At 43.5% G+C, this 24,549-nt stretch overlaps 1 protein-coding gene across 1 annotated transcript in view; it reads right to left on the reverse strand.

Moving 5' to 3' along the window:
• Positions 1-24,549, reverse strand: part of INO80 (INO80 complex ATPase subunit) — a 626,594-nt gene that overhangs the window by 279,772 nt on the left and 322,273 nt on the right. Inside the window, exons 19-22 of the mRNA XM_069208609.1 lie at positions 8,167-8,252; positions 6,301-6,468; positions 3,450-3,583; positions 2,556-2,623 (exon numbers count right to left, since the gene is read on the reverse strand). Of these exons, the coding sequence (XP_069064710.1) occupies positions 2,556-2,623; positions 3,450-3,583; positions 6,301-6,468; positions 8,167-8,252 (456 nt within the window). The remainder of the gene's footprint in view (positions 1-2,555; positions 2,624-3,449; positions 3,584-6,300; positions 6,469-8,166; positions 8,253-24,549) is intronic.

Consider the following 24,549-nt stretch of genomic DNA (forward strand, 5'->3'; position numbering starts at 1 on the left):
TCGGAGTCAAGTTTGGTCACTGTTATTTTTTTTTGGTGTTGGCTGCTGGAGTTTCTGGCTGGTGCTTTCTTGGGTTTGTCTCAACTTCAGTTGTACTTCAATGTCGGTTTCCTTTAGAAGGGTAGACCTCCTGGAGTGTACTTGCTGTGGGCCGGAGTAGCTCTTTCGACTTCGATTTGTCTTCAGTCGGTGAGATTTCTTGGGCAGAGGCAGTCTTTTGGGTTTGGAGTCCAATGTTATCAGCTCACTTGCCCCCCGTTTTTTCAACATTACCTGCCCTAGCTTTTTTATGATTCTTCAGCTCCCGGTGGATGTCAATGACCTCCTTTTAGACATCCAAACCTTTTCCTTTGGCACTGTTGTCCTCCTCATCACTCGACAATCCAAGTTCTCTCTGCAATGGAGTTTCCTTCTGCTCCTGAAAGGCATGGCGTGCCAGTCTCTGCTTCACCACTGCTCTCAAAGTCTTGGGCTTGAACTCTGTGCAATCCTGGAAGCCCTCTTTGTTATGGTCTTTTGGAAGGTAGAAATTACACAACTAGTAGCTTATCCTCAGTGCAAACTTGAGGTGGCACTCCAGGCAGAATCGGAAAGGTGTGATCTCCATCTCCATGAGAGCAGGGTCGCTCTCTACCCACGCAGTTAACAGTCACCCATGTATCCCACCTACTTCTTTATCCTTCTACTATAGGATGTTTTTTTTCCCATGGAACTTCAAATTTTCTTTGACAGGTCCTTTGTTTTCTCTTATTTTTGGCACTCGGAGAACTTTCAGCGATGTTTCTAGACCTAATGGCATAAAAAACAGCTTGAAGATGGCGATCATGGAAAGGGACTTCCGGGGCGGGTGTCTGTCATGAAGAGGTTGGGCTAGGCATCAAATGGTGGAAACATATGATGCTCAACAAAAAAAAAAAAAAGACTACAAAAGGAAAGTTCCAGACCCAACAATTAGATGGCATAATAATGCACAGCATGTGAAGCCAGAAAAGATTCACACTGCAAAACCTGCTTTCACATTTAACTTTCCAGTAAGTCCATAGTATATGGTGCAGAAATGCACTCCTGGCATGGAAAATTAAGAGCCACTTGTGAACTGCAGAACCTGTTGTGCCAGTGACTACAGTGAACTTGAAAACATGGCCTCAGCCTCCCTTATGTGCTGACAGCAGCAGCTTGAACCATGTTCATACCTGTCAAAATCACAATCTTGACTGGTAGAAAAACCTGATTTTAAATATTAAATAAGCCACCCATCAGCACACACTGCTGCCCACAAGGTATGGTCCATTCCATTTAAGAGTGGAACATCTTTGAATGGGTTCCACTCTTAACCCCAGTTGACTAGGCCCAAAACATTGTCACTGATCAAGCTTAACCGGTACATAAGAAAAGGCGAAGTATGGATTATATACCTATATCTATAACTTTTGACCCACAAGTAATAAAATTCCAATCTATTGGTGAAGTAATATTTTTATTAAGTATAATGGAAATTAACTTAACAAAAAGAAGTGGTAGATGAAAGGAAAGGAATTTTTCCGGCCTGAAAATGTTGAAGGCTAATTTGCATTAGCTCTCTAGCACTTGTCCATCCTGAATTAGGTGTGAAAACTGCTGTCAGAGCACAGACAAAGGTCTAAGAGTGGGGAAGTGTTTTCTTTCTCTAACAGGAAGATCAGTTAGGGTAGGCCTAGGAACTTAACTAAATTCAAAGAGGGCTGCCCTGTCAGAAGCAAATGATAGGTTATGTTCAGACTGGCACCAATTCTTCTGCCATGGCAGAGACCCCTAGAACCGGTTCTGAGTGACCACAGAGGAAGGGACTGCTCATTACCCTGGCCACACCTCTAAGTGGGCACACAGGCTCTCACAAAGAGAGAAGAGTTTCCCAATCATGGAATTTGACAGTGATGGGCACTTTGGGATTATCTGCATTGGGGCAAACAGGAACCGCTGAAAAAGTGTGCAGAACTGACCCAAGGAACTTTAATTTCCCTGGTCCGGGAGTGCATATAAGTCACCCCCGTGTGACATTATCAAGCGGTGGCCTTATTCTCTGAGATGGACTATTGTCTACCCCAATAAATAATCTTCTTTCCTATATACAGCAATGCTAACTATGTCTACTGTGAATACTTAGGCCTAAATATTTTCAGCTTTTCTCTTTTTCTTTTGTTTTTAAATGCATATGCTATATCCGAATTAATGATTTCGGTTATAATCACCTTTTGCTGCCACTAACTTTTGTAACTTCATATTAAAATGTAAGCATGTTAACTAAAATGATAGTGTACGCAAGCACATGCACAGTACACTTGATGTAAGAAATGCTTTATTGCCTAAAACGGTGAGTGCCCTGTAGACATGAACCAATCCCTCAATCCAACACTAGTATTGGTTACAGATCAATAGAGACTATTAGCAAATAAAGATGATTCTCCAAAGCGCGCAGCTTATTGATTGATCTGAAAGAATCGTCATTTCTCACAAGAACTACTCAGTCAGACAACTGAAACACAAAGAATGGCACATAGTGAATGCCCAAAACTTACTCTTTCGGTGGAAAAGGGAACTTTGAACATGCTCCGGTGCAAATGGCGAGAGGATAACACGTAACCACCTGGAAAAATAAAAAAATACAATTACTGGTAATTCACTGCTATCTGAGTGCTGCTTCAGGCCTCCAAGTCAGATTCATTATGTTTTATAAGTGACAATGTAATTACATACTAATCAACTAATCAGCCACCTCATTTCAAAGCTACCTACTCACAACGGCATAGATATTATAATCTGTGCCTAGTGTGACACCGGCATATCTTGAATCTAGTGATATTTTTCCAATTCTAAGTTTTGAACATCACCACGTTCTCGAGCGATATCCAAAGCTAACAAACTACATCTCCCCAGTAATATTTTGGTATGCAGGACTGCATGATGGTTTGTAATGATGAATAAGACTGCATTCATTTTAGCAGACGATAACATCACAAAAAATAAAGTAATAATGCAACACTCCTAAGAGAGAGTAGATGATTTTATCCCAACGGAAAGGAGTTAAATGATTATGAATAGGAAGCAATGTCATGACTAGGTAGCAAGAGGGCAGAAATTAGAACATGTGAACTATGAAAAGATTACTGGGAGGGAAGAAGTAATATGAAAAGGAGGTGAAAAAGGAGAGGGAAATAAACTATAGAAAAGAGAAGATATTCAAGTGAGTTTCAGTTCAAAATATTAAGCACACACAGCAAACCTGTGGAGATGACAATTCTAAGCATTGAACCCTTCAATGTATAACATAACAAGCAGAATAGGCTTGGCAAATAAATGGAGTAGCCAGCAAAGAAAGTGTATTTCGGTTAACCAGGATATTTGGCGGTGAAGTGACAAACATCCCAAGCAACCATGTCAAGGTCAAGATAATGTAAATTATGTCCACTAACCTGTTTCGAGAATGGTTGAACACTTCGATCTGTCCATGCCGGTAGATAAACTTTGAAATACGGTATGGACTCAGGGAAAAGTGCAGTGGTGACCAGGTCTCTTGCCGCTCAAATAAGTCGGAATGATTGCACACCTAGGTGAAATGGAAACATGATATCAATGTTAACAGAATCAGACAGAAAGACAACAGTGCCTGAGTCAGGTTTAACTGCAAGTCTTCATGAACGTTCCCAAGTGCTGCCTGCAGTGCTCCTCTACTAAGTAGCCAAGTAAACAGATAAACTCGTCTTCATGTCGCGAAGGGGCTTGGGGAAAAAGGGAGCAACCTAAGTAGTAAGCAAAAATAAATATTCACGCAATATAAACTCCTACCGAGGATCATTTACTCCGCAACCTGCATTGTATACTCTATAACCTACACTTTAAGTGTACCAATTATTGTCATAAATCATTTTCTTTTTTTACCTGTGGGCTGCGGCTTGTTATTCTCAAAATAAGCTATTGGCCTACTACAACAATATAATTTCTCTAGAGAGAGAGAAAGAGAGAGAGAGCAAGGGAGAGCGTGTGTGTTTTTACACAGTTATTTCGACACCAATGTGTAGCTAATATTTCATTTAAGACGCTTACACTAGAAGCAACTAAGGCAAGGCAATTACATACGCTATATGCAAGGAGTGTCTTGTTCCCTTCACTCAACAGTTGCTCAAAATATCAACTATGTGCCAAAAAAGTGTGTTGTGATTTGTATTTATTGCTGATCTGGATAAAACAATAAAAACCTAAATTACGTTTTTTTTGTAATCCACTTAAATATTACTACAGGTCAGTGGAGGCTGCTTTAGAATGCTAAAGCAAGAGAACTAAACTGTAGATTTTGTTCAGATAAGCATTGATTTAATTTTCACATATAAGATTAACAGGAGAGTATAAATCTCTGTGCCGAGATTATGCCCTGGAAAAAGAGGCTACAAAAAGTTGCTGGGGGGAAGAAGCTGGAGTCCTCTTTTCCATCTCAGGTGGAGCAATACACTGCAGTGAGGCTGGAGAGGATTCCCCTCCATTACCACCACCGGACCCAAACAGCAAGGGGTTCAGGCATCCTCTCCCTGTTGAAGAATGGCTCTCCTCTAAAGTTGCCAGAGCTTCTCCCATCCCTCTGTTCAAGTCAGCACTCTAATAAAACCTACAGGAGATATAGAAACTCCTACTTTTGAGAACAATCAAGCCAGACGTGTGCATAAGTGAAATTACTTCCATTATTCCCTTATTAGGAAAAAGGAGGAGAGCGCAAACCTGCCATAGACCTCTACGATCTGAATCTGACTCGGGTCCCTGCAGCTGTCTAAACCAACAACCGCTGAACATTCAAAATAAGAGTCTTCCTGAAGATTTCACTCAGCTTGTTTAGCCAGTATTTGACGTCCTAAACGTTGCTTCAGGTGTGGTATAAAGAAGAATCCACTGGTTTAGGATAAAAACGTTTCATCAAGTACGCTTCCTTCTTTTGAAGAGAGCCCCTTTCATGCACAACCCTTTCTTGGCCACTCCCCTTCTATCACTTAAACTTCATATCATTTAAATTGCCATTCATCTGTAAATCTATAGCTCAACTCATTTAGTTTTCTGTTCTTAAATTGTTGTGCAAAGTTTAATTTTATTGATTTATACACACATTCATGAACATATAAAAAAAAAATGTTTTGAATCATCTCAAATTGTTTCGCTACCATGATCTAAATCTTAATTTTCAACGCATTCTACACATTCTGTACTGCCAACTGCCTATCAAGGACTGGTAGTTCCTACATCTGCAGGAATGTAGCATGAGTAGACCATTCTTGACAATTTTTTGGGAACTCTCGATTTCTACATAAAGTGGAAGAAATTTCTGAGGGTGTGTGCCCATATTGGTGAACAACATTCATAACACGAAAGAAAAGGGCATTTGAGATGAATCAAAAAAAGGCTTTTTAATTAATTCATTATTTTTGTTCCATGTTGTGGGGTTCACTTTTTTCCAAAATGTTACTGTTTGTCACCACTGCCTGAAAGTAACGGAGAGCAAAAAAGTAGCTAGTCGCTCACTCTAATTTTGGTGGATGGTCAGATGGCTTACCTCCAATGGCCTGCACTCTGTCGGGCCCTTGGCTGAGTGTGCCAAACATATGTTGAATGATAGGACTGATACTTCATAGTAGGATGAAATAGAAGTCAACATATTTATCAGCTGCTGCGATTAGACAGGTAAATGGTAGGGCTGTTTTACACCATACACCTGGACTCTGGAATGCTTGGTAGGGTGTCAGATGCCCCCTAGCTTAGCCAAGAAAGACTGGTGGGTCTTGAGTCTGATCTGTTCAGGCAGCGGTCAGACAAATTATAAGTATCACAATAGTAAGGAAAATCAGAATCTGAGGACTAGGTTTTCAAAATGTGCAAATATTAGGCTGCGGTCACCAGAAAAGCGCAACAGGATCATGGATGAATTCAAATAGAAAGTTCCTTGGATGGTAATGTTAACATAATGAACACATGTACAATTTTTCACATTTGGAGAGTGTTATTATTAAGGCACTATATACTTTGACAAAGCACCAGAACAACATTGAAAAATATGCACCTTAGCCCTTCAAAGAAAAGACTATTTACAACATGCCTCACACCACTGTAATAGAAAGACAAACACATTCCTTACAAGGAGACTTATTGCAAATCCCTCATTAAAACCCCTGCTGTTTCTTCAAGTGTTCCTGATTTGACGAATACAGCCACGATTTCATCCTTAATTTCATCTTTTGAGTAAATGGAGTAATCGGCAGGCAATAACTGCTCATTCTTTGCTCTCACCTTTCTAAACTGCATAACCAAATTCATGAGGCTGCTGGTGGTGTTCTGTGCTTGTTGGGTGGTGCCCATCGAGGACTGCAGCAAGTCCTCAATGGAGATCTTGTTCTTCAAAGCTTGGTAAAGCATCTTTTGTCGACTCGTCAAATTACAGTACATCAAAATTTCAATCTGGAAAACAGTAACTGGATTACCGTACATCCAATTTCCATTTGCATTACACAAACAGGAACAGAAACCAACCAATGCGACAAAACGTGGTCCCCATGAGTAATACTACCATAATGGAAAGCAATTCAGGATAAATGCACTTAACCCATGGGCATGGGGTTGGATTTTAACATTAGAATAAAAAAATGTCTTGTCAGGAATACCTGGGAACCAGTAGCCCACATCATAAAAGATCTGTCTAAGGCTTGCTGGATGGGCTACAAAAAGGCATACTGCAGCGTAATGGAGGAAGCAGATGTGACTGAAGGAATTGATTGGTGAACGTTGCAGAAAAATACCACATGCCACAAAAGGACATACTTATGTCAGTATAGATGGAGGGTAAGAGAGGAAAGTTTGATGGAACTTATACCTACATAACTACTGATACACATGCATGTCTACAAGCTCTGCATTATAAGTCAAGTGACAAGTCACCTACTGCTGACACCTTGGTGGACAAGAGATGAATGTTAGTTGTATTCTGTCTTTTTCTTATGATAAAAGAAAATCACTTTATTGTATAATCAAGGCAAAGTGAGACCCACAGCCTTTGCAACTAACTGTGCAGCGGAGCTTTTTTCCGATAGACAGTGAACCAAACTGGCAAAAACATAGCACAAATTAAACACCTTCAGAATTCAAATAAATAATTAATGACTAATACTGATAGGCGTATGGAGCGGGGGACAGGGAGGTGAATTTATCTGCAAAGAGATAGCATTTGAATAAATAACAGAAATTGAATTTGCCTCGAGCCCTCGAGATTGCAGTCAACAACTCAGGCGAAAGATAACATTTCCTCAGATACAATGGAACAAGTGTATATGAATTAACTGATGTATGCCAGTCTTCTTTGTGACCAAATAAGCAGCACAGCTGTCCAGCAAATATCATCTATAGGTTATGACGGCAGGCACATTACATTTTATTCCTGAGTGTCAAAGTTCACACTATCCGTGTCACGACAATGCTCTTCTGTTTTAACAACTCCTTACATTTCTCCCGACAAACTACTTGTGAGAGAAAGAGCTTGTGCTGCTGTTACCAGCAGCTTTGAGCTTATGGTAACAGAGTGTGCAAAACTCAGGAAGAATAGAAGAAACAAACAAAAGTCACAAGTACTGTTTGCATGTGTGACTCCATTTTTGTGCAACTCTTAAACTGGAGCAAAAACTTAGACCAAAGTCAGTGCTGATTTAAATTCTGCTGGGGAGGGATTGTGCCTAGTTCCACCAAACATCTAAATGACCCCGTGTCCGCAGCATGCTCTTCCCAACCACTCACATTTCCAAGAACCAATTCTCAACAAACAATCAACACAACCGGTGCCCGTTTATAGGCATAACAATGCTATAAAGAACAAATACTTCCCCTGGTACTCTAAAGGATGCACCAACTTGATCGGTTACCTGGGAATTGCATGACATCATGGAGGAATAAGTCTACTGCCTTGTACAGTACAGTGTCCCAGAACACTGGGAATCTAAACACAACCTCATCATTAATCTCTCATTTTTAAAAGGAACATGCAGTTAAACATTTCGATAAAAATATATTACCGTCATCTCATTGAAGACAACACTGAACACTTCACAAAGATGCACATTTACACAGACACTTCACAAATGTACACATACATACAATGAACATCCTTACCTTATCCGACAGTTCATTTTCAACATCCTTCTTGATCCTCCTCAACATGAAAGGCTTCAAGATCATGTGCAAACGAGACAGCTGATCTGAAATACATGCACCAAATAACAGATGAACCCAGGCAAACACGGGGGCTATCATTTTCTGCTCAGAAGATTAATGGTCTATTTTTGAGTTTCCCGCTGCAACAGTATTTTGTCTTCCACAAAGCACTTTTAATTCCCACGGAGAGCGCTGCTTCAGTGGGGAAAAATTACAGCATGTCTGCCATGCCACCGTGGCGTCCCCCCCCCAGAACATGGAGGACTTCTGCGTGATTCCTGTCCTGGACCAGCATGGTTCAAATGGAGGATCTGGACAGGAAAAAACCTGGCTGGCTTTTCACCAAAAAACGATTTCCCCTATACGAAAGCTGTGGCTGAACACAAATTCTGCCCGCTTTTGGTGGATATCGCCTTTAAAAAAGGTTCTAAACACCTTCAGGCGGTGATCAGTACAACAGTCAAAAGTTTTAGTTTTGGATTTGATTTTTAAATTTATTTATCAGCAGCTTGCTCTCGTGCTGAGGAATCGATTCATACCTCCCCCATGGTAAAAGATATAACCGTATATTCTCTGGGTGATATCAGTTCCATGAGGGTTAGGGGTGAGGAGGAAGTGTCAGGCCCACAGGGGTGTAGGGAAAGGGTAACGTGTGCATGAGCAGTTTGAGGAGCGGCTGCAAAGGGAGGGCCACTCGTACAGAGTTGGCCTGAGTGTTCCTGACCCATGTTTACGTTACACACACCCCCTCTGTATGGGCTGAGGGGGCACCAATGGAAGACAGAGATCCGAATATTGCAAGCTCTTTGATTCTTTAGCAAAACCTTTCCTGTCCCTTTTGGAAAAAGATAGACATTTGCATTCTAAGTATACAAATTTTCTTAGCCCCGGTATTATGCCGACTCCCAGTAACGTTATGCATATTTTTACCATATTCATATGTAATTCATCCACTGGATGATGTAGTAAATCAGCGCAATGATGCTGTAATATGCAACATTAAAGTGATTAGACCGAAACTGCAGCACCAACAGCGGCATGTCGTATTACTTGAGCTATGCCAGCTTCTAATCAGAAGCAGACTTTAGTAAATGGCACAGCTGATGAGGGGTGGCAGGGGCGCCAATCAAGAATCCATTAGTACGTGAGGTAAACGGAGATACTGTTCAAATGAAGCACTTCAACTTTTTGCGACGATGCAAACTGAGTGGTGTTTAAGGTCGTTTTCACAGAGTAGTGGGTGAACAGTTATTTTCTTGTGTCAACTGTTTGTGGCGAAATGTGGTTTAGTGAATATACTCAATATATACTCAATTTCAACATAGGAGTGCCTCTGACCAGGAGCTCCTCAACCCGCATACTTTACCTAGAGTTATTCTTTGTTATCTGGCACTTGAATAGCGCAAAACCGCCAAACGTGCCATCAAGGTGCTCTAACTGTCCGTAAGTTTGTTTACGGAAGTGGCTGTGGCAAAACCTATGAGGTAGGGACCGCGTGAAGTGCACGCGGCGCTGACGTGTTCCTGTCACAGTGAACGTGGAGCTGCTAGTATGCAGGCTCGAGAGGGCAAGAGATTGAGCTATCATGCAGCTTTATTTATTTTGAGTTTTTGACAAGAGGATGTATTATCCTGTTTTGTATTGGGGTTCTATAGTTCTGTGTACTTTTTTTCTAAGTTAGTTCCCGAAAACTGAAAGAGCTAAGTAAGCTTTTACAGCCTTGCCAAGAGTGAGGTCGTTTTCTTGTCCTCATCTCGGCGAGGAGGGAGCTCCGCATCTTGCTGGCCTAGACTGGGAAGGCGCACACTCGGCGGGTTTGTTGCTAAGTGTACCTTCAGCGGCGTGAGTGTGCTGGAACACAGGCTTTGTCTAGGGCAGTGTGTTTAGGCGTTTCGTTGTTGGATTGTTGGTTCCAGTCCATAAAGGGCTCAGTTTCTTATGCACAATACTCTGAAAGTGACTTGACGAGACATTGGTAGCCAGTGGAGGTTGCACTGTCGGAAGCGATGGGGCCTAGTGTTTCAAGTGCAGGAGTCAACTGGTGGCTGAGTCTGCAAGCCCTTAAAGTATTTCGAAGTGATTTCTATGTTCCTAAATACAGTCAGTCTACACTAGCAGTGGACTTTCAATCAGGACCTAAACATAATAATCATTACCATATAAACCAATATGAATTATTACAAGATTGCATTCTGCAAATGTGCAGACGCTTCCCATAAAAAGCAAATCTTTATTTGCAGTTTAGGACAATCCTAGAATATTGAGGAAATTACAGCATGTCTAGCTTTCAGATACATTATTTTATGAATGGATCTACAGCTCTGTTTTATAAATGTTTGAGAAGACGACAAAGTTCAAAAAACAACTTTGAGCTGGTCAATCATTTTGCAGCAAATTGCGCAAGAAATACATAGTCTCAACTACATTTAAAAATCTTAATCCATTTTCGAATGCTCTCCAAATATACCTACTGCAGGGAAATGAAGGCAACGAGGAAAATGCTATTCTGCAAGTATCTGCTTGTAGCAGGCAGTGCTGTAGATCCATATGCTCTGCATAGTTAATCCCTCCATCTAGTATTGGCCTTGGATGTTTACAACTTGTTCTTCTTCAAAGAAGTCTTTTGAATCACGAGGTATAGTGGCTCCTCCCCTAGTCGGCAAATGGTCATCAGCTCCATTGTTAAACTGTTTTTTGCAGAGTGGGTGAGCATACTGAAGGAACAGTGGGTAGGACAGGTTGGTGACTATGTGTCCAAAGTTTCCATAACAGGTTAAATATTTAAATGACAGAAAATAATATAAGGTGCATGTGTGGCTGTAGATACACATGCTCTTCATAGACATTATTCCCACAACCGGTGGTTAGCCACCGGATGGTGCAGATGTTTGAAATATATATATATATATATTTTTTATTGAGCGTAACCAAAATTATCCATCATTTCATAAAGTAACCAACAATTCACTTGATCTTTAGCCATCAGGCCACAAAAATAAATCATAATCAGTTCATTGATACCTAAATAATTCTTTCCGTAGTTTTAACCCTGCTACGTCTCTGCATTTAAAAGTTAGCAATTGCATGCAATACTCTATTAAACATATTTAGCAACATAAAAACAGCCTAGATTGTATTGATATCTCAAGAGCTAGCCAATAACTGCAGCCACAGCTCTCGGCAATCCAGTCTGTAAATGGGGACCAGATCTTCGCCCCCCCGCTTCCTAGCACTTCCCCCTTTGCAATTATATAATGCCTTTTTAATACTGTACATACTGAAAAGCCTAGCAAACTATTGCTGCATAGTCGGTGGTTCAGAATCCTTCCAAGCGGTTGCTATTAGAAGACATGTCACCGCCATAGATATAAACATAAAGTTGCGCTATAACCCCATAAGTGAAAAGTTAACCCCAAACAACATCAGGGATAGGTTTAAATATTTTTAAAAAGTTTGCGGCAAAATTCCTCAATATCTTCTCTTAATGGAATCAGATTAGCATAGTCATAGGACATGTCCCCCCAAATCTGCACGGGTATTCCCACATCAATGACAATTACTATCAGCCCTTCTACCCCAACTGAATAATTTGGCAGGGGTGTAGTACGGCCTAAAGATTGCTTTTAGATGTTGGGCTTTTAGGCTTGCTGTCATTAGCACTTTCATTGCTACATATATTGAAATCTGAATGTCAAAATCCCAACTCCCCAATTTTGCAGCCCAGTTATCCCTTGATAATCTAAATCATCCTCTGCCAAATCGTTTACAATTGTATAGATTTGGCCAATCCTAACATCAGGGCGTAACAGCAGATCGACAAGAGCAGTTTTCCCGAGCGACAGCAGATTGTCCGGCAATTTCATCAAACAGCCTCTGATCTCCAGATATTTAAAAAAGGATCCCTTTCCCAAGCCATAATCCTGTTGTAGATAAAAAAAAGAGCACAATTAGCCTTGAAAGTACAGATCAATCATCCGAACTATCCCTGCCTTTTCCCACCTCCTGCAGGTACCATCATGAAAAACTGCTGGAAACAGCGGGGAATGCCACAATGGAGTATACTGTTTATGTTTGGGAATTTCCATTTTTTTTAACCTTGAAACAAATCTTCGCACCTGCCTAATCATCTTAAACGTAACCTTTTAATAATAACTGGGCTCCATGTGTTTTAAAAAAACACCCGGCTGCTACTGCAGCCAGAGCTAGTTTGAATATACTCGGGGGTTGTCAATCAAACCATGTGAACTAGTCTGATCTTTGGCTACAAATAGGGCCCCTATGCGTTGCAATAATGTAGCCCAGAAGTATAACCTAAAGAAAGGCACTGCCCATCCTCCCTGATCTCTTGGGAGAACCATGTATTTCAAAGCATGTCTAGCCCGTGGATAATGCCACATAAAATTGGTCTACATAGCTTCCAGCTTTTTAAGCCACTGACCTTCAAGCGCCAGACGAATAGTTCTAAACAAGTACAATATTTTTTGGCAAAACAATCCTTTTCAGGACATTACACCTACCAACTAACGTCAGATGTAATCCATTAATCCTTCTTAGGTCCTGGCTGATCTTACCGAACAGCAGCTCTATATTCAATCTATAAATTGAATCCTCTGATGATGTGATCTTCACCCGGGGATTACCTACCAACTCAACATTGCTGGTACAAATAAACTGAGTCTTCCCCTCATTAAGATGGTACCCTGAAAGTGCTCCAAATTTCTCCACTAGTTTTTCCACTTCCTGAAGTGCTGTCTGAGGCTTAGCCATTAGCAACGCAATATCATCTGTGTATGCCAATATCTTTTATTTGAATCGTCTGGTTATTTAATTATCAGTATTATTAAAAGGTCACTATACAAAGCAAATAAAATAGGGGAACACAGGCAACCCTGTCGTGTGTGTCACAAAATCTGATTTTTTGCAGATTATTGTCCCATAATTTGAAGTTGTGCATAGGGATGGCAATATAAAGCCTTCACCATACCAGGCCTAAATCCGTTATGCTCAAGAACCCTCCAAAGATACCCCCAGGTCACTCGATCAAATGCCTTCTCTGCATCAAGAAAGATCATAGCCAAGGGGGATATTGATCTATACGACACAGGTATTTCTGGAGGTTTCCCTTTTTTTTCTTTTTTGTTTTTAACTAGAAACAATAATATTAGTACCCTGCCAGGAACCTGGCAGAACCCATTGTTGTTGAATACCACAGATCAAGTACAGAAAATAATGTTTTATAAAACTAACAGGATTTGTTCCGGACCTGCCACTTTTCCGGAGGCCACTTTCCTTATGGCATTCTCTAACTCCTTCATTGTAATACCAGTATCACAAAGCTCTGCTTCCCCACCGTCTAACACACCAAATCCCCCTGCTCATAAAAAATGAATCTACTTGACCTTCAGAGGGTTGTATATCTTCATTGTATAGCTTTGTGTAGTACTCCTCAAAGACCTTCGTAATACCTTGCAGTGTAGCAGCCATTATGCTGACACTCTCCTCCATCATCTTGATTGCTTAGTCCACCTGGTACTGGCGCATGCGTAGAGCCAACATCCTCCCAACCGACTCACTACACTCATATGCTTCAGATTTATGAACGTGAAATTTCATTGGCAAAATACTTGAATAATAACTATTAATCATAGCTTGTTCTTTTTTTAAAAAATACTAATCACCTGCTGGATCTCATGGCTATCTTGACCTTCCCGAACCAAGCCTATATGCTCCATCTCTAAACATGCCAAGTCAGCACTTAGTTCCCTTATCTCATTCTCTTGTTGGTGTGGGGATGAGCAACAAAACGAATGGTCTCGCCTCTCACAGCAGCCTTGAGTGAGTCCAAAACCATGCCTTTAGGAGCACTACACCTGTTTATATTCAAAAGTAACACTATCCACTTTTTCATTTGCTCTACATAGTTCACATCTAGAAGCAGTTTTCTATCAAGTGTCGCATGCCCAATCCCGTAAGCTCCAGCACTAATGGATTATGATCAGAGAATACTTTTGCCAATTTTGTAACAACTGCATTGGCCACAACCAGAAAATAATCCATGCAGACGTACTTCAAAAAGGGATATGAAAAGAATGTATAACCAGGATCCAAGGTATTCTTTCTTTCCCAGATGCCTACTAGCCAGTGGCTTTTCTTCAAATGAGTGACTGCTCTAAACACCTGCAGCTTCCTCCCATGGTACCTGTTTAGACTCCCATCAAGTATACATAATTCCAAATTTATATAAAAAAATCCCCACAAACTATCAGTGACGATGGCCACCCAGCTAGTTTCATCATCAATTCCTCCTGTACTTTTGCCTCATCTAAATTAGAGCCATAAAACGAGCATAGAGTAAATCTTGTCTTCGCCACCTGGAACTCAAGAATTGCCCATCAACCATACCTGTCCACCAACTTCCGGTTGGACGTGATCAGGCCTCGCTTCACTAATATCGCCACCCCTCTAGCAGTAACCCTTTGTGAAGCACAAACTATGAGGGAATACCCCCTGATCTGAGGTAAATCCTTCTTTGTCCAAGGGATGTGAGTCTCCTGCTCGCAAATTATGTCCAACCACCAGATTATGAGTACCTCAGCCACTTTTATCTTCTTATTCCTGTCGTTCAGCCTGCAAACATTTACTGAACAAATACACAATTTGTCCCTGAGCATTGAAGATAGGTGACGTACAGCCCATCCTAATGAACCAGCCCACGGATCCAATCCCAACACTCCAACATTGTACCACTATTACTTTACACATGATTATGCTAGTTTTAATCTCCTTGCGACACCCTCCTGTCCTCGAACCCCCCCCCCACAAAAAGCAATCAGACCGATTATGGTCTATTATAGATGACTGAGCTGCCCCTGTCCGCCCTCGCAAGGCACCCAGAGCAGTATCCCACCCTATTCGTATCTCAAATCTATATCTCTTAACTAAAGCACTCTTGCTTCTATTGATCATACCAAGATTTTACCAAAGTTAAATAACTCCCTGCAACCATCAACCTTACTATCCGAGAGTCAAAAGAAAAAGCTGTGCAGAAGTTAAATTTTTTGATTTCCTCCCCCAAATCACCATCTGACCATATCAACTAATTACACAAAGTATAACAATCGCAGAATCTTACTCTCCAAAAATTCCTTGGCTTTCACTTCTTATGTAAACACCAGGGTCCTGCTGTTCCAAATAATTTTCAGATTTGCAGAATTAATCAAAAAAGCTTGCACTCCTTTACCTTTAAAGGGCCAGATTAGCTGCCTAGGATGCCACCTTCTTTCTACAGTTGCATGGCAGAAATCAGGCAGAATAAAGAAGAAGCTGCCATCCACTGTTCGTTAAGCATCTAGGCGTGCTTTCTCAGACTGCCTAGCGCAGCAGGGACTTTTCATGGAAGAGCAATATTGCTCTGGGTCTTGGGGGTTTTTGATTAGATTGTTTAGGCGTCCTAGGGAACCAATGAGCCCTCTGGATCTCATGCGACCAATCCCATCCTGGGAGCTCTGGAAAAGCCCTCTGAAATAAATCAATCAAGGAACCTCCTACATCTTCCTCTTCTTTTCCCTCTGGCACCCCAAAAAGTCGTAAATTGTTTCTCCTTTACTGATTCTCCTGATCCTCCAGCTTCCACTGGATATCCTCTAATCGAAGCTCATGCTCCTATGTGAGCCCTTTAGTAATACCTATATTCTGTCTCCAGGGTTGCAATCCTCAGCTCCAGACTACTTAATGTGTCTGTAATTGTAGAATATACTTTAGACATTTTACCTACTGTATTCTCCAGTTTGTGACTTGGTAGTCTGGCTTTCTGACTTGCAGTGCATAGTTCTGCTCTATGTGTCATAATAGTTTTGTAAATAAGCTCCAAAGTGGGTATATTTGCACTCTGAAAGCCCCCAGAGTTTCCTATAGCTTTACCTATGAGGGGTGGTGTACAGTGGGTGTCATTCCATTTTAGATTAAGTCTATCCATCTCTCTCTATTTTTTTCTTTTAATCTTCTTTTGAGCGCTATTGAATGCCAGCTGTCCCCTGCCTATTTCCAAATCACTAAGCTCACTGGTCTTGCTATAATTGCCTTTCCCTGGGTCTTTTGATTGAAGATCTGAGTCATTCTCTGACTCCTCCTGATCTGTCCAAGAGTGAGAAAAAAATGTTCCTCAGCCTCAACTTCTAGCCCACCTACCTTTTAGAGGAGCTGTGTCATTTTTACCCTGTATCATACTGAGGTCCCTTCTGTCTGGGGTAAGGTTTCATGCATTGATATGGCTGAAACAGTTAATGCTGGGACCTCCATATCAGTCCCCCTCACCTCATTTCTATCATATCTGCCCAGCAGGCCACAGATGTTTGATCCAGTGACTTGTCACCTCATTGTCAAGCCCCTGAATTATTAGAAACATCTACAGTCTCAGGTGCCATGTCAGAAGCACAACTCATTACCTCCAATCTGGAATCCATCTGCTCTGCTACCCCGGAGACAAGGGAGACCCTGTACCACCATCTTGGTCCTCACAACTCTTCTTACTCTCTTTACTCAGTTCAGTTTCTTCCCGGGTCCCTAGCTGTTACATGGCAGCCATCATGAACTTAACCCTGACCTCTACACCCTCCATGAATTGGCTTACTCCTCCTGGTGGCCACCACAGTAAATCGATAACAGACATGAGCGGGCATGCTGAGCAGCAGGTAATGCTGATTCTGCTTTTTCCCCATATGACCTCTTCTTCACCATCTCCATTTTCAATCTGGCCTGCCCCCGCCTTCCACTTTGCTTCATTGTGTTGTCATCGGGTCGCCATCTAGCAATCCTGGCTGATGTCAACACATTTCTTAGGACAGTCTGACAAGCTCTAGCTCCTGGTGAACTAGAACATCTACACAGTAGTGTTTGGTAAATGTTTCCGAAGTCGACCATGTAGCTGCCTTCCAAATGTCAGCTGTAGGGAATGTTACCAGGTAAAGCCACAGTGACCTCTTTCTTACAGGAGGAATGCTCCCTAGACAGGCTGGCAACGTTCTTTTTGCTTTAAGCTAACAGGTTTGAATGCAACCGACATTACACCTAGCTATTTCTACCTTTGACAAAGTATGATGGTTCTGAAGTTTAGCGAATACAACGAAAAGCAGCTGTGTCGTGCAGAAAGTATTAGTCAGGTTTTACATCAAGAGTCTGAAGAGCCCTCTCTGCTGCAGAGTCTAGTTGAGGAAAAAGAATGGGAGCTCTATAGTTTAGTTGAGATGAAAAGAGGATACCACCTTTGAGACAAAATTTTGTTTGGACCTTGTGGGCTTATAAGTGCATACTGCTAAGAAGGTCTGTGAAGCTGTTTCCACTCTCAGAAGGTACTACATGAGAAAGGTGAATCTGATGGCGAATCACTCAATGCCAATGCCAAATACTCTGCACCAATGCTGACAACTATGAGGAGTATGTGATGCCTTGCTTCAGTAGACAGTACATGGATGTCATGTTGTCCGTCTTCATGAGGATCTTTTGTGCTGGAATTCCTTAAAGAAATCCAGAAGCTCAAGGTAACTGATGTACAGACCCCCTTGTGCAGTGATTACATGCCCTGAACTGTTAAGTCCAAGAGATGCAGTCCCCATCCTGAAAGTAAAGCATCCGTGGTGATAGTCACCTGAGGTATCGTGCCCACGAACAGCCGGCCCTGAAACAGGTTGCTGCTGTTCCACCAATTAAGAGCGTGATAGGTGCTTGCCCATTACTGCTGGAGAGGACGCAGTCTGGCATGGGGGACTATGGCTATGCAGGAGACTATCATGCGTAGGAAACGCATCATTGCTCTGACTGTGAGCTGCAATGTGGTTGAAAATGAGGAAGTAAGTGCTGTACTCCGGTTTGGCTGGGATCAGCTTTGCCGGTGACTGAACTGAGAATGGACCCGTAGAGGGGCTGAATGTTAAGGGGATGGAAATGTGATTTGGTGACTCCCAACATGTGAAGGAAGAAAATAGTGGCCTGGGTGTGTGCCAGACACTGCTGCCTGCCTGTGCTTATGATCAGTTAATCATCAAGATCAGGCAACACAGGAATGCCATGCCTTTTGAGAGAGACCCCTCCCAAAGCTTAATATTTGTGACACCCTTGGGCTGCAGTGATGCCGTGTGGCAACACTTAACTAATAATACTGCCCACTTACCATGGAGCGGAGGTAGAGGCGATGAGTGGGATGAATTGGTAAGTGGACGTAGGAGTCCTTCAGACTGGGGCGGTCATAAAGTTGCCTAGCTGAAGCAACAGGACAAAATTCTGCAGAGTAGTTATGTGGAAGTTTTTTGGGAGGATGTTTTGAGAGGCCTGAGGTCTAGTATGAGCCTAATTGATAGCATCTGAAGGGCACCCATGGCTTTAGCGGTTTTAGTGTCCTACTTAATCTTTTTCAGCATCTTATCAACTTGTGGCCAGGAGTGTCTTTGCCATCAAATGGCAAGCTGATGAGACAGTGCTGGACTTCCAGATTGAAGTCAGAGGTGCAGAGCCAGGAATGGCTACGTAAGATGGTACCAACCCCTCTACCCAAGGTTTTGGCAGAATCCAGGGCACAACGTATAGTGGCATTAGAAATGAGCTTCCCATATGCCACAACCCACTTCTTCCTATACCCAGGGGGAGGTGCTGAAGTAGGCTGTCCATTTTGTCCTATTGTGCTATGTTGTAGTGGCACAAGAGGTCAACAACATTTGAGATGCACCAGTGGGTTGCAGCACCTACTGCAAGCCTCTTACCTGCAGTGTCAAACTTCAGAATCCGATTCCCTCTCCATCCTCAGAAACCCTTCCTCCTCTTTTACACCCTCTTATCTCCCTCCTTTCCACCGAGCATCCCATATCTCACAGATGGAAAAAATTATTTTACCTGTACTCCTACTTTACTTCCAGGGGAATCCTCATCAAAGTGATAAGCACTGAAAAAATGATCTCTAACCATTTTAAGGTCAAGAAAATGTAATTCTACCTTATCACCTTCATTTAGCGAAATCTGGTCTGCAGCTCTCTTCCACAAAGATGCATCTTGCAGCTATTACAGCCTACCAAAGGTGTCCCTCTCAGACTTATTTCTTCAAAATGCCATAGGTTTAAAATTTCTTTGAAGGGCTCAAAAAAGTATTCCCTCTGGTTAGGTCTCCCTCTCCTCTGTGGGAGCATAATCATGTCCTTTCAAAAACGCTGGGCCCTCCTTTTTTAACAAATACACAGAGCCTCTTTACAACATCTTAACTGGAAAGCAGCTTTTCTAGTAGCCATTACTTCAGCGTGTAGAGTCAGTAATATTCAGTCTCTGTGTGCAAAAGAACTATATACAGTTTTTCACTGTAAGAGGGTGGTCATGAGAACTCACCCTAGGTTTCTCCCCAAGGCAGTATCTCATTTTCATTTTAACCAAATTATTTCACTACCAACTTTCTTTCCTAATTCCTCCACTCCAGCAGAAAGGGCCTTGCAGCCTTTAGCTGTTAAAAGAGTACTAAGCTTTTATTTATATAAAATGAAGGATATAAGGATATAAGAGAGTCGGATCACCTTTTTGTCAACTATGGTCCAATAAGAACAGGCAAAGTTTTCTCCAAGTAAACAATCTCTAGGTGGATAGTTACCTGTATAGTGTTTGCCTATCAGCCAATAAATACTTAACTGCCAGACGTAAAGTCCATTCTACCAGGGGTAAAACAGCAACAGCTGCCCTATTAAGGAATGTACCCATTTCCAAAGTATGCAAAGCTACAACATGGAGATCTATGCATACTTTTATTAGGCATTACTGTCTTGAAGAAGATACAAAAGCCAATACTCAAGAAGGACAGGCTTCTTCGAAGAATCCTTCTGGTTAACTGCAACAGCTGTGATTGATTAATTCACCCGCATGTTTGTGTGATGGGCTTCTGTAGGAAGCTGACTCTTTATATAGCAGACCAAAATGAGGTACACTGTACAAAGAGTCCAAGCAATTCCCAGATGTATCACAGAGGCACAAATTACATCCCAAATGTTCTCTTTTTGGGTAGTGTGGTCGAGCAGTTAGGCATATCTGAGGGTAGTGCTAAGCATGCAAGGTACACACTTATAAAGTAAGTGAGACACACACTGAATAAAGAAATCCAACACAAATTTATAAAAATAGCATGTACTTTTATATAAACCTTGATACCAAGATCACCGTAATCAGGTGAGTACTTTTCGAAATATGAATGTTTTTGAGTTTTAGAGTTGCAAAAGTTGACATTGAATTTTTCAGTTGCGGTAATGTTACAAGCACTGCATACAGGTATAGTACACTGAGTTACAGGACCAGTCTCCTGGACTTAAGGTAAGTATGGGGCAAGGACCAAGGCCACACCAACAGGTCGCCTCTGCGATATTGGGGCAGACTGGTGCAGTGGTGAAGTTTAGCATCAGGTGCCCTGTGTAAGTCCGTGGAAAAGGTCAGGTCACAAATGTGCTTCAGGGGTAAACAGAGTCCAGTCCGGACAAACTACCAAGGGGGTTCATGTTTTCAGATGCTTGGGGACATAGGGACGCCAATGATTCTGTTCTCCTCGGTCTGGATGCAGAGGCGGCTTGGACCGAGTGGTTTACCGTCACTGGGGGTGGTCGCGGTGGAGGGGGCTCACTGAAACTGGCTGCAGGTGGGGACTGGGGCTCCAGTCTGGCCAAACCAACAAGAGGGCTTGGATCCTATGAGCCTTCTTGGATCCTATGAGCCCGGGAATGTTGGGACACCAGTGTTCCTCTCTCCCTCGGTACGGGGAATCTGGGGGCAGAGGTGAAGTGGACAGTCAGGTCTCTGTCACCAGATGCGGTTGCAGCGAAGAGAGGTCTGCAGAATCAGGCTGCAGACTATGTCGGGAAGTCCACAGAGGGCACTATGATGGGCCACTCAGGGTGGGCTTCATCTCTGGAGTGCCTGGGAACCATGCTGGCACTGGGCTGAGCGACTCAGGTGCAGTGGTGCTGGCCAGTGTCAGGTTTTTGGCGGTCCCGGTGCTCAAGTTCTTTTCTTTAGGTGCCTGCAGGTGCAGAAGGCAGGCTAGCAGGGTTAGCTCCAAGTCTGTTGTGTTCCACAGTTCTCGGATTCAGCAGGCTTCTTGTCCACCCCTTCCTTTGTGTGCAGCAAAGATCTGTCTTCCTGGTATCAGGTACCCCTGCCCCTCCCCCAGCCCTGGGGAGGGAGGGGGGTTGGGAAGAGAGTTGGGGTGGGGCTGCATGGCCCTCTCAAGGAGGAACTAATAGCCCTGGGACCGCCACACCCTAGGGTGGCTCCTGCTTTGACAGCTCCTGCCAAGTCAGAGCAAACAATGTGCTTTCAGCAAATTAGAGCTCTCACTTGCTGCGAGTGGAGGTTTCATTTGTTTCCCTGCCTGCCTCCAGACATGCAAGCAGGGAAACAGAGGAAACAATTGCTCTGTCAGAGAAGGAGCTGCATCTTTAGCAGCTCCCTCTCTGTGACAGGAATGTCGGCTCCCGCAGGAGGCATGGAGAAGGCTGGGACTGTGGGGGCCTAGAGGCTCCCCCGTAGTCCCACTGCACACTGGATGCCCTGGAAGGCACTCAGGAGAGGTGGCTGGGCCCCAGGGGACTGGGTCCCTGGTGCCAAAATCGGCCTGGTGAGGCAAGGCCTCCTTACCCCCATAAAAATAAAATGTTTAGGCCAGGCCCTGGGAAATGGCGTCCCCAGGGTTGAAATCAGCATGGGGAGAGGGGCTGGGCAGCCCCTCTCCCCTACAATGGACAGTTAACCAATGAGATAGCACTTACTAACTAGCAAAAAGAACAGATGGTGGACGGCATGCTGAACTAATCAAACATTCACCCCAGTCACAGATCTGAGAAGAATTCATTGTTTTTTTTGCCCACCATCTCACCCCAGTTTGGACCCAGCTATATGCAAATAAGTATTCATCCTGCTTCACATGGAAACAGTCCAGCCCGAACTTCCAGGCCAGGTCCTCCCTCGAACAGGAAATAAGCTTCCCGGCTTTGGGGTATCACCCCTCATTAGCCAGGCTGGCTTGAATTCAGTGGCATTTTGAGCTCAGGACCCACATCTGGGCATACCTTCCCACTTAGGGTGACAAAAGCTAAAAGAACAGATTATGGATGGAATTCTGAACTAATCCCAAAATGCTGGTTTCCGGTTGAGGGAGGAGCTGGCTGGGCAGTTCTGGCTGAAATGTTCCCATGGGGAGCAGGATCAAGACTAATTCGCATATGGCTAGGTCTGATTAAAGTGAAATTAGTATTCGGAGACACTTGTCCACTGTGGGGCTAGTTCCACCCCTAAGGAGGGCTACCTCATGTGGATGCAACATGTAAAAGTCTGCCTTCTTGGTGATGGCAGAATTAGGACCTTGGGACAGAGTTATGCCCACTTTCCACAGGAAGTGGTCATATAGGGGGCACCATGACCGCAGGGTACGTAGCCCATTGGTTTCTACCCTACACTCCCCTAACGGCCATAAATCTAGTATATGGAGCCCCTGGCACCAGCGGACCTGAAAGAAGAAGATGGGCACGGAAGAGTCGCAAAAGCCAGAACAGTAGACTGGCAACTGACTTGGCTGCCAACCCTGCCAGCCTGCCTACTGTCCTCGACAACTGCGCCAAAGATGACTCGTCCTGCAGCTGTCTGTGCCTCAAAAAGTCTGGAAGGAGAGCTGTAGATAACTAGGTTCTGATTCCAGGCCACCACTTTTTGCCTGGTCTTTGATGAAACTTTGACTGAAGGAAACTGGGTTTCTGCTAACCAGGTTCCCAGTCCCAGTGTTCCTTCCCCAAAACAAGACACCTTGTCACTTGAACCCCAAGTGGCCAGGTCTTTAGCACCTCTGTAAGTTCCTAGTAAGTGGTGCCTCTGGTACCTAGGGCAGAGGTACTACCCCAAGAACTACATCACAGCTTGTGCCATGCTAAGGGACGGAGCACCAAACTCATACAGACTGACTGCAGGCTGCATGACAAGGTGCTCCAAAAAGTGAAAACACAACATGGCAGACACTTGTGTGCCATGTCTCTTAACACTGTCTGTAATACTTTTAAGTCACCCATACATTGGGCCATACAGCCCTAAGACAGGGTTGATCATCTTACAGGGTCTCCCGACCCTTTAGATCCAAAGCCCACCTTGGGTTTGCCAACTGTGGACTTCCCGCTGCCACCTCTTTGTGCAGGTCCTCTCTATTGTGAGGGCAACCAATGACAAAAAAAAGACGACACAGGCCACCTCTGCACCTCGTCACCCCGGCCAGAGAAGAGGTCCAAAGGTGCCTCTACGTCCCCTTGCATCGAGAGACCTGAGCCCCCTTGTTGGTTTAGCAAGACTGGTCCCCAGTCCCAGCTTGCAGCCTCTTTCTGACTGGACCAATCCCCACTGACTTCAATTGGGCACCCAACACCGAATTGCACCTCTGCACATGGCTGCCCTAGTGCAGCCTGAGATGACCTGTTGGTGCTGCCTTGGACCCTGCCCCATACTTACTTTAAGCCCAGATGATTGGTCCTGTAAGTCGCTATAAAGCACCTGTTTGCAGTATATGTCTTTCCTCCATAAGACATTAGTGTTCCACAAATTGCACTGTGTTGATTTTTCAAACCTGTAAAAATTCATATCTCGAAACGTACTTACCTGATCATGATGATCTTTGTGCCTAAAATTATAAAGATACGTGTTGTTTATATAAATTTCTTCATTGAGTGTCTCACTTACTGTCTGTGTGGACAGCAGATGTGTAGCACTATCCTTTGACATGCCTAACTGCTCGCCCACACTACCACAAAAGAGAGCATTTCAGGTGTCATTTGTGCCCCTGTAATTCCTTTGGGGTTTGCCTGAGCTTTTTACAAAGTGTACCTCTTTTTGGTCCACTATATAAAGAGACATTTTCTACAGGGCCCCCTGAAGTGTTTGGGGCCCCATGAAGGGTTGAGATCCCCTGTGCCACAGGGGCTACAGGGACCTGCGGTACCCCCCTGCCAAGGTCATCGGGGTAGATCTTCTTCTTGGCTGGATCTCGTCTCAGCAGACACCTTGCCTTGATGTCGATTGGAGCCTGAGGGTGGTGTCGCACCTTGAGGAGGCAGTGGCTTATGCATGGGGCTAGATGCCCAAGCCTCTCTGGGGCAGCGCTCTTGTGCAGTCACTTGTGCACTTGTAAGTTTGTGTGTTGCCAGTTCTCATAACTCTTGATGTCGTCTTGGTGCAGGGGCCGGGGCTGAGGGAGGTGTACAGAGTCCCTTCTTCTTCCTCCATCTCTTTTCAGACTCAGAGGAATTGGACCTGATAACTTCTGGGCTGAGCAGGTCGGTGGGGAAGCAAAGGACC

The sequence above is a fragment of the Pleurodeles waltl genome, chromosome 9 (assembly GCF_031143425.1).
Source record: "Pleurodeles waltl isolate 20211129_DDA chromosome 9, aPleWal1.hap1.20221129, whole genome shotgun sequence".
Classification (NCBI taxonomy): domain Eukaryota; kingdom Metazoa; phylum Chordata; class Amphibia; order Caudata; family Salamandridae; genus Pleurodeles; species Pleurodeles waltl.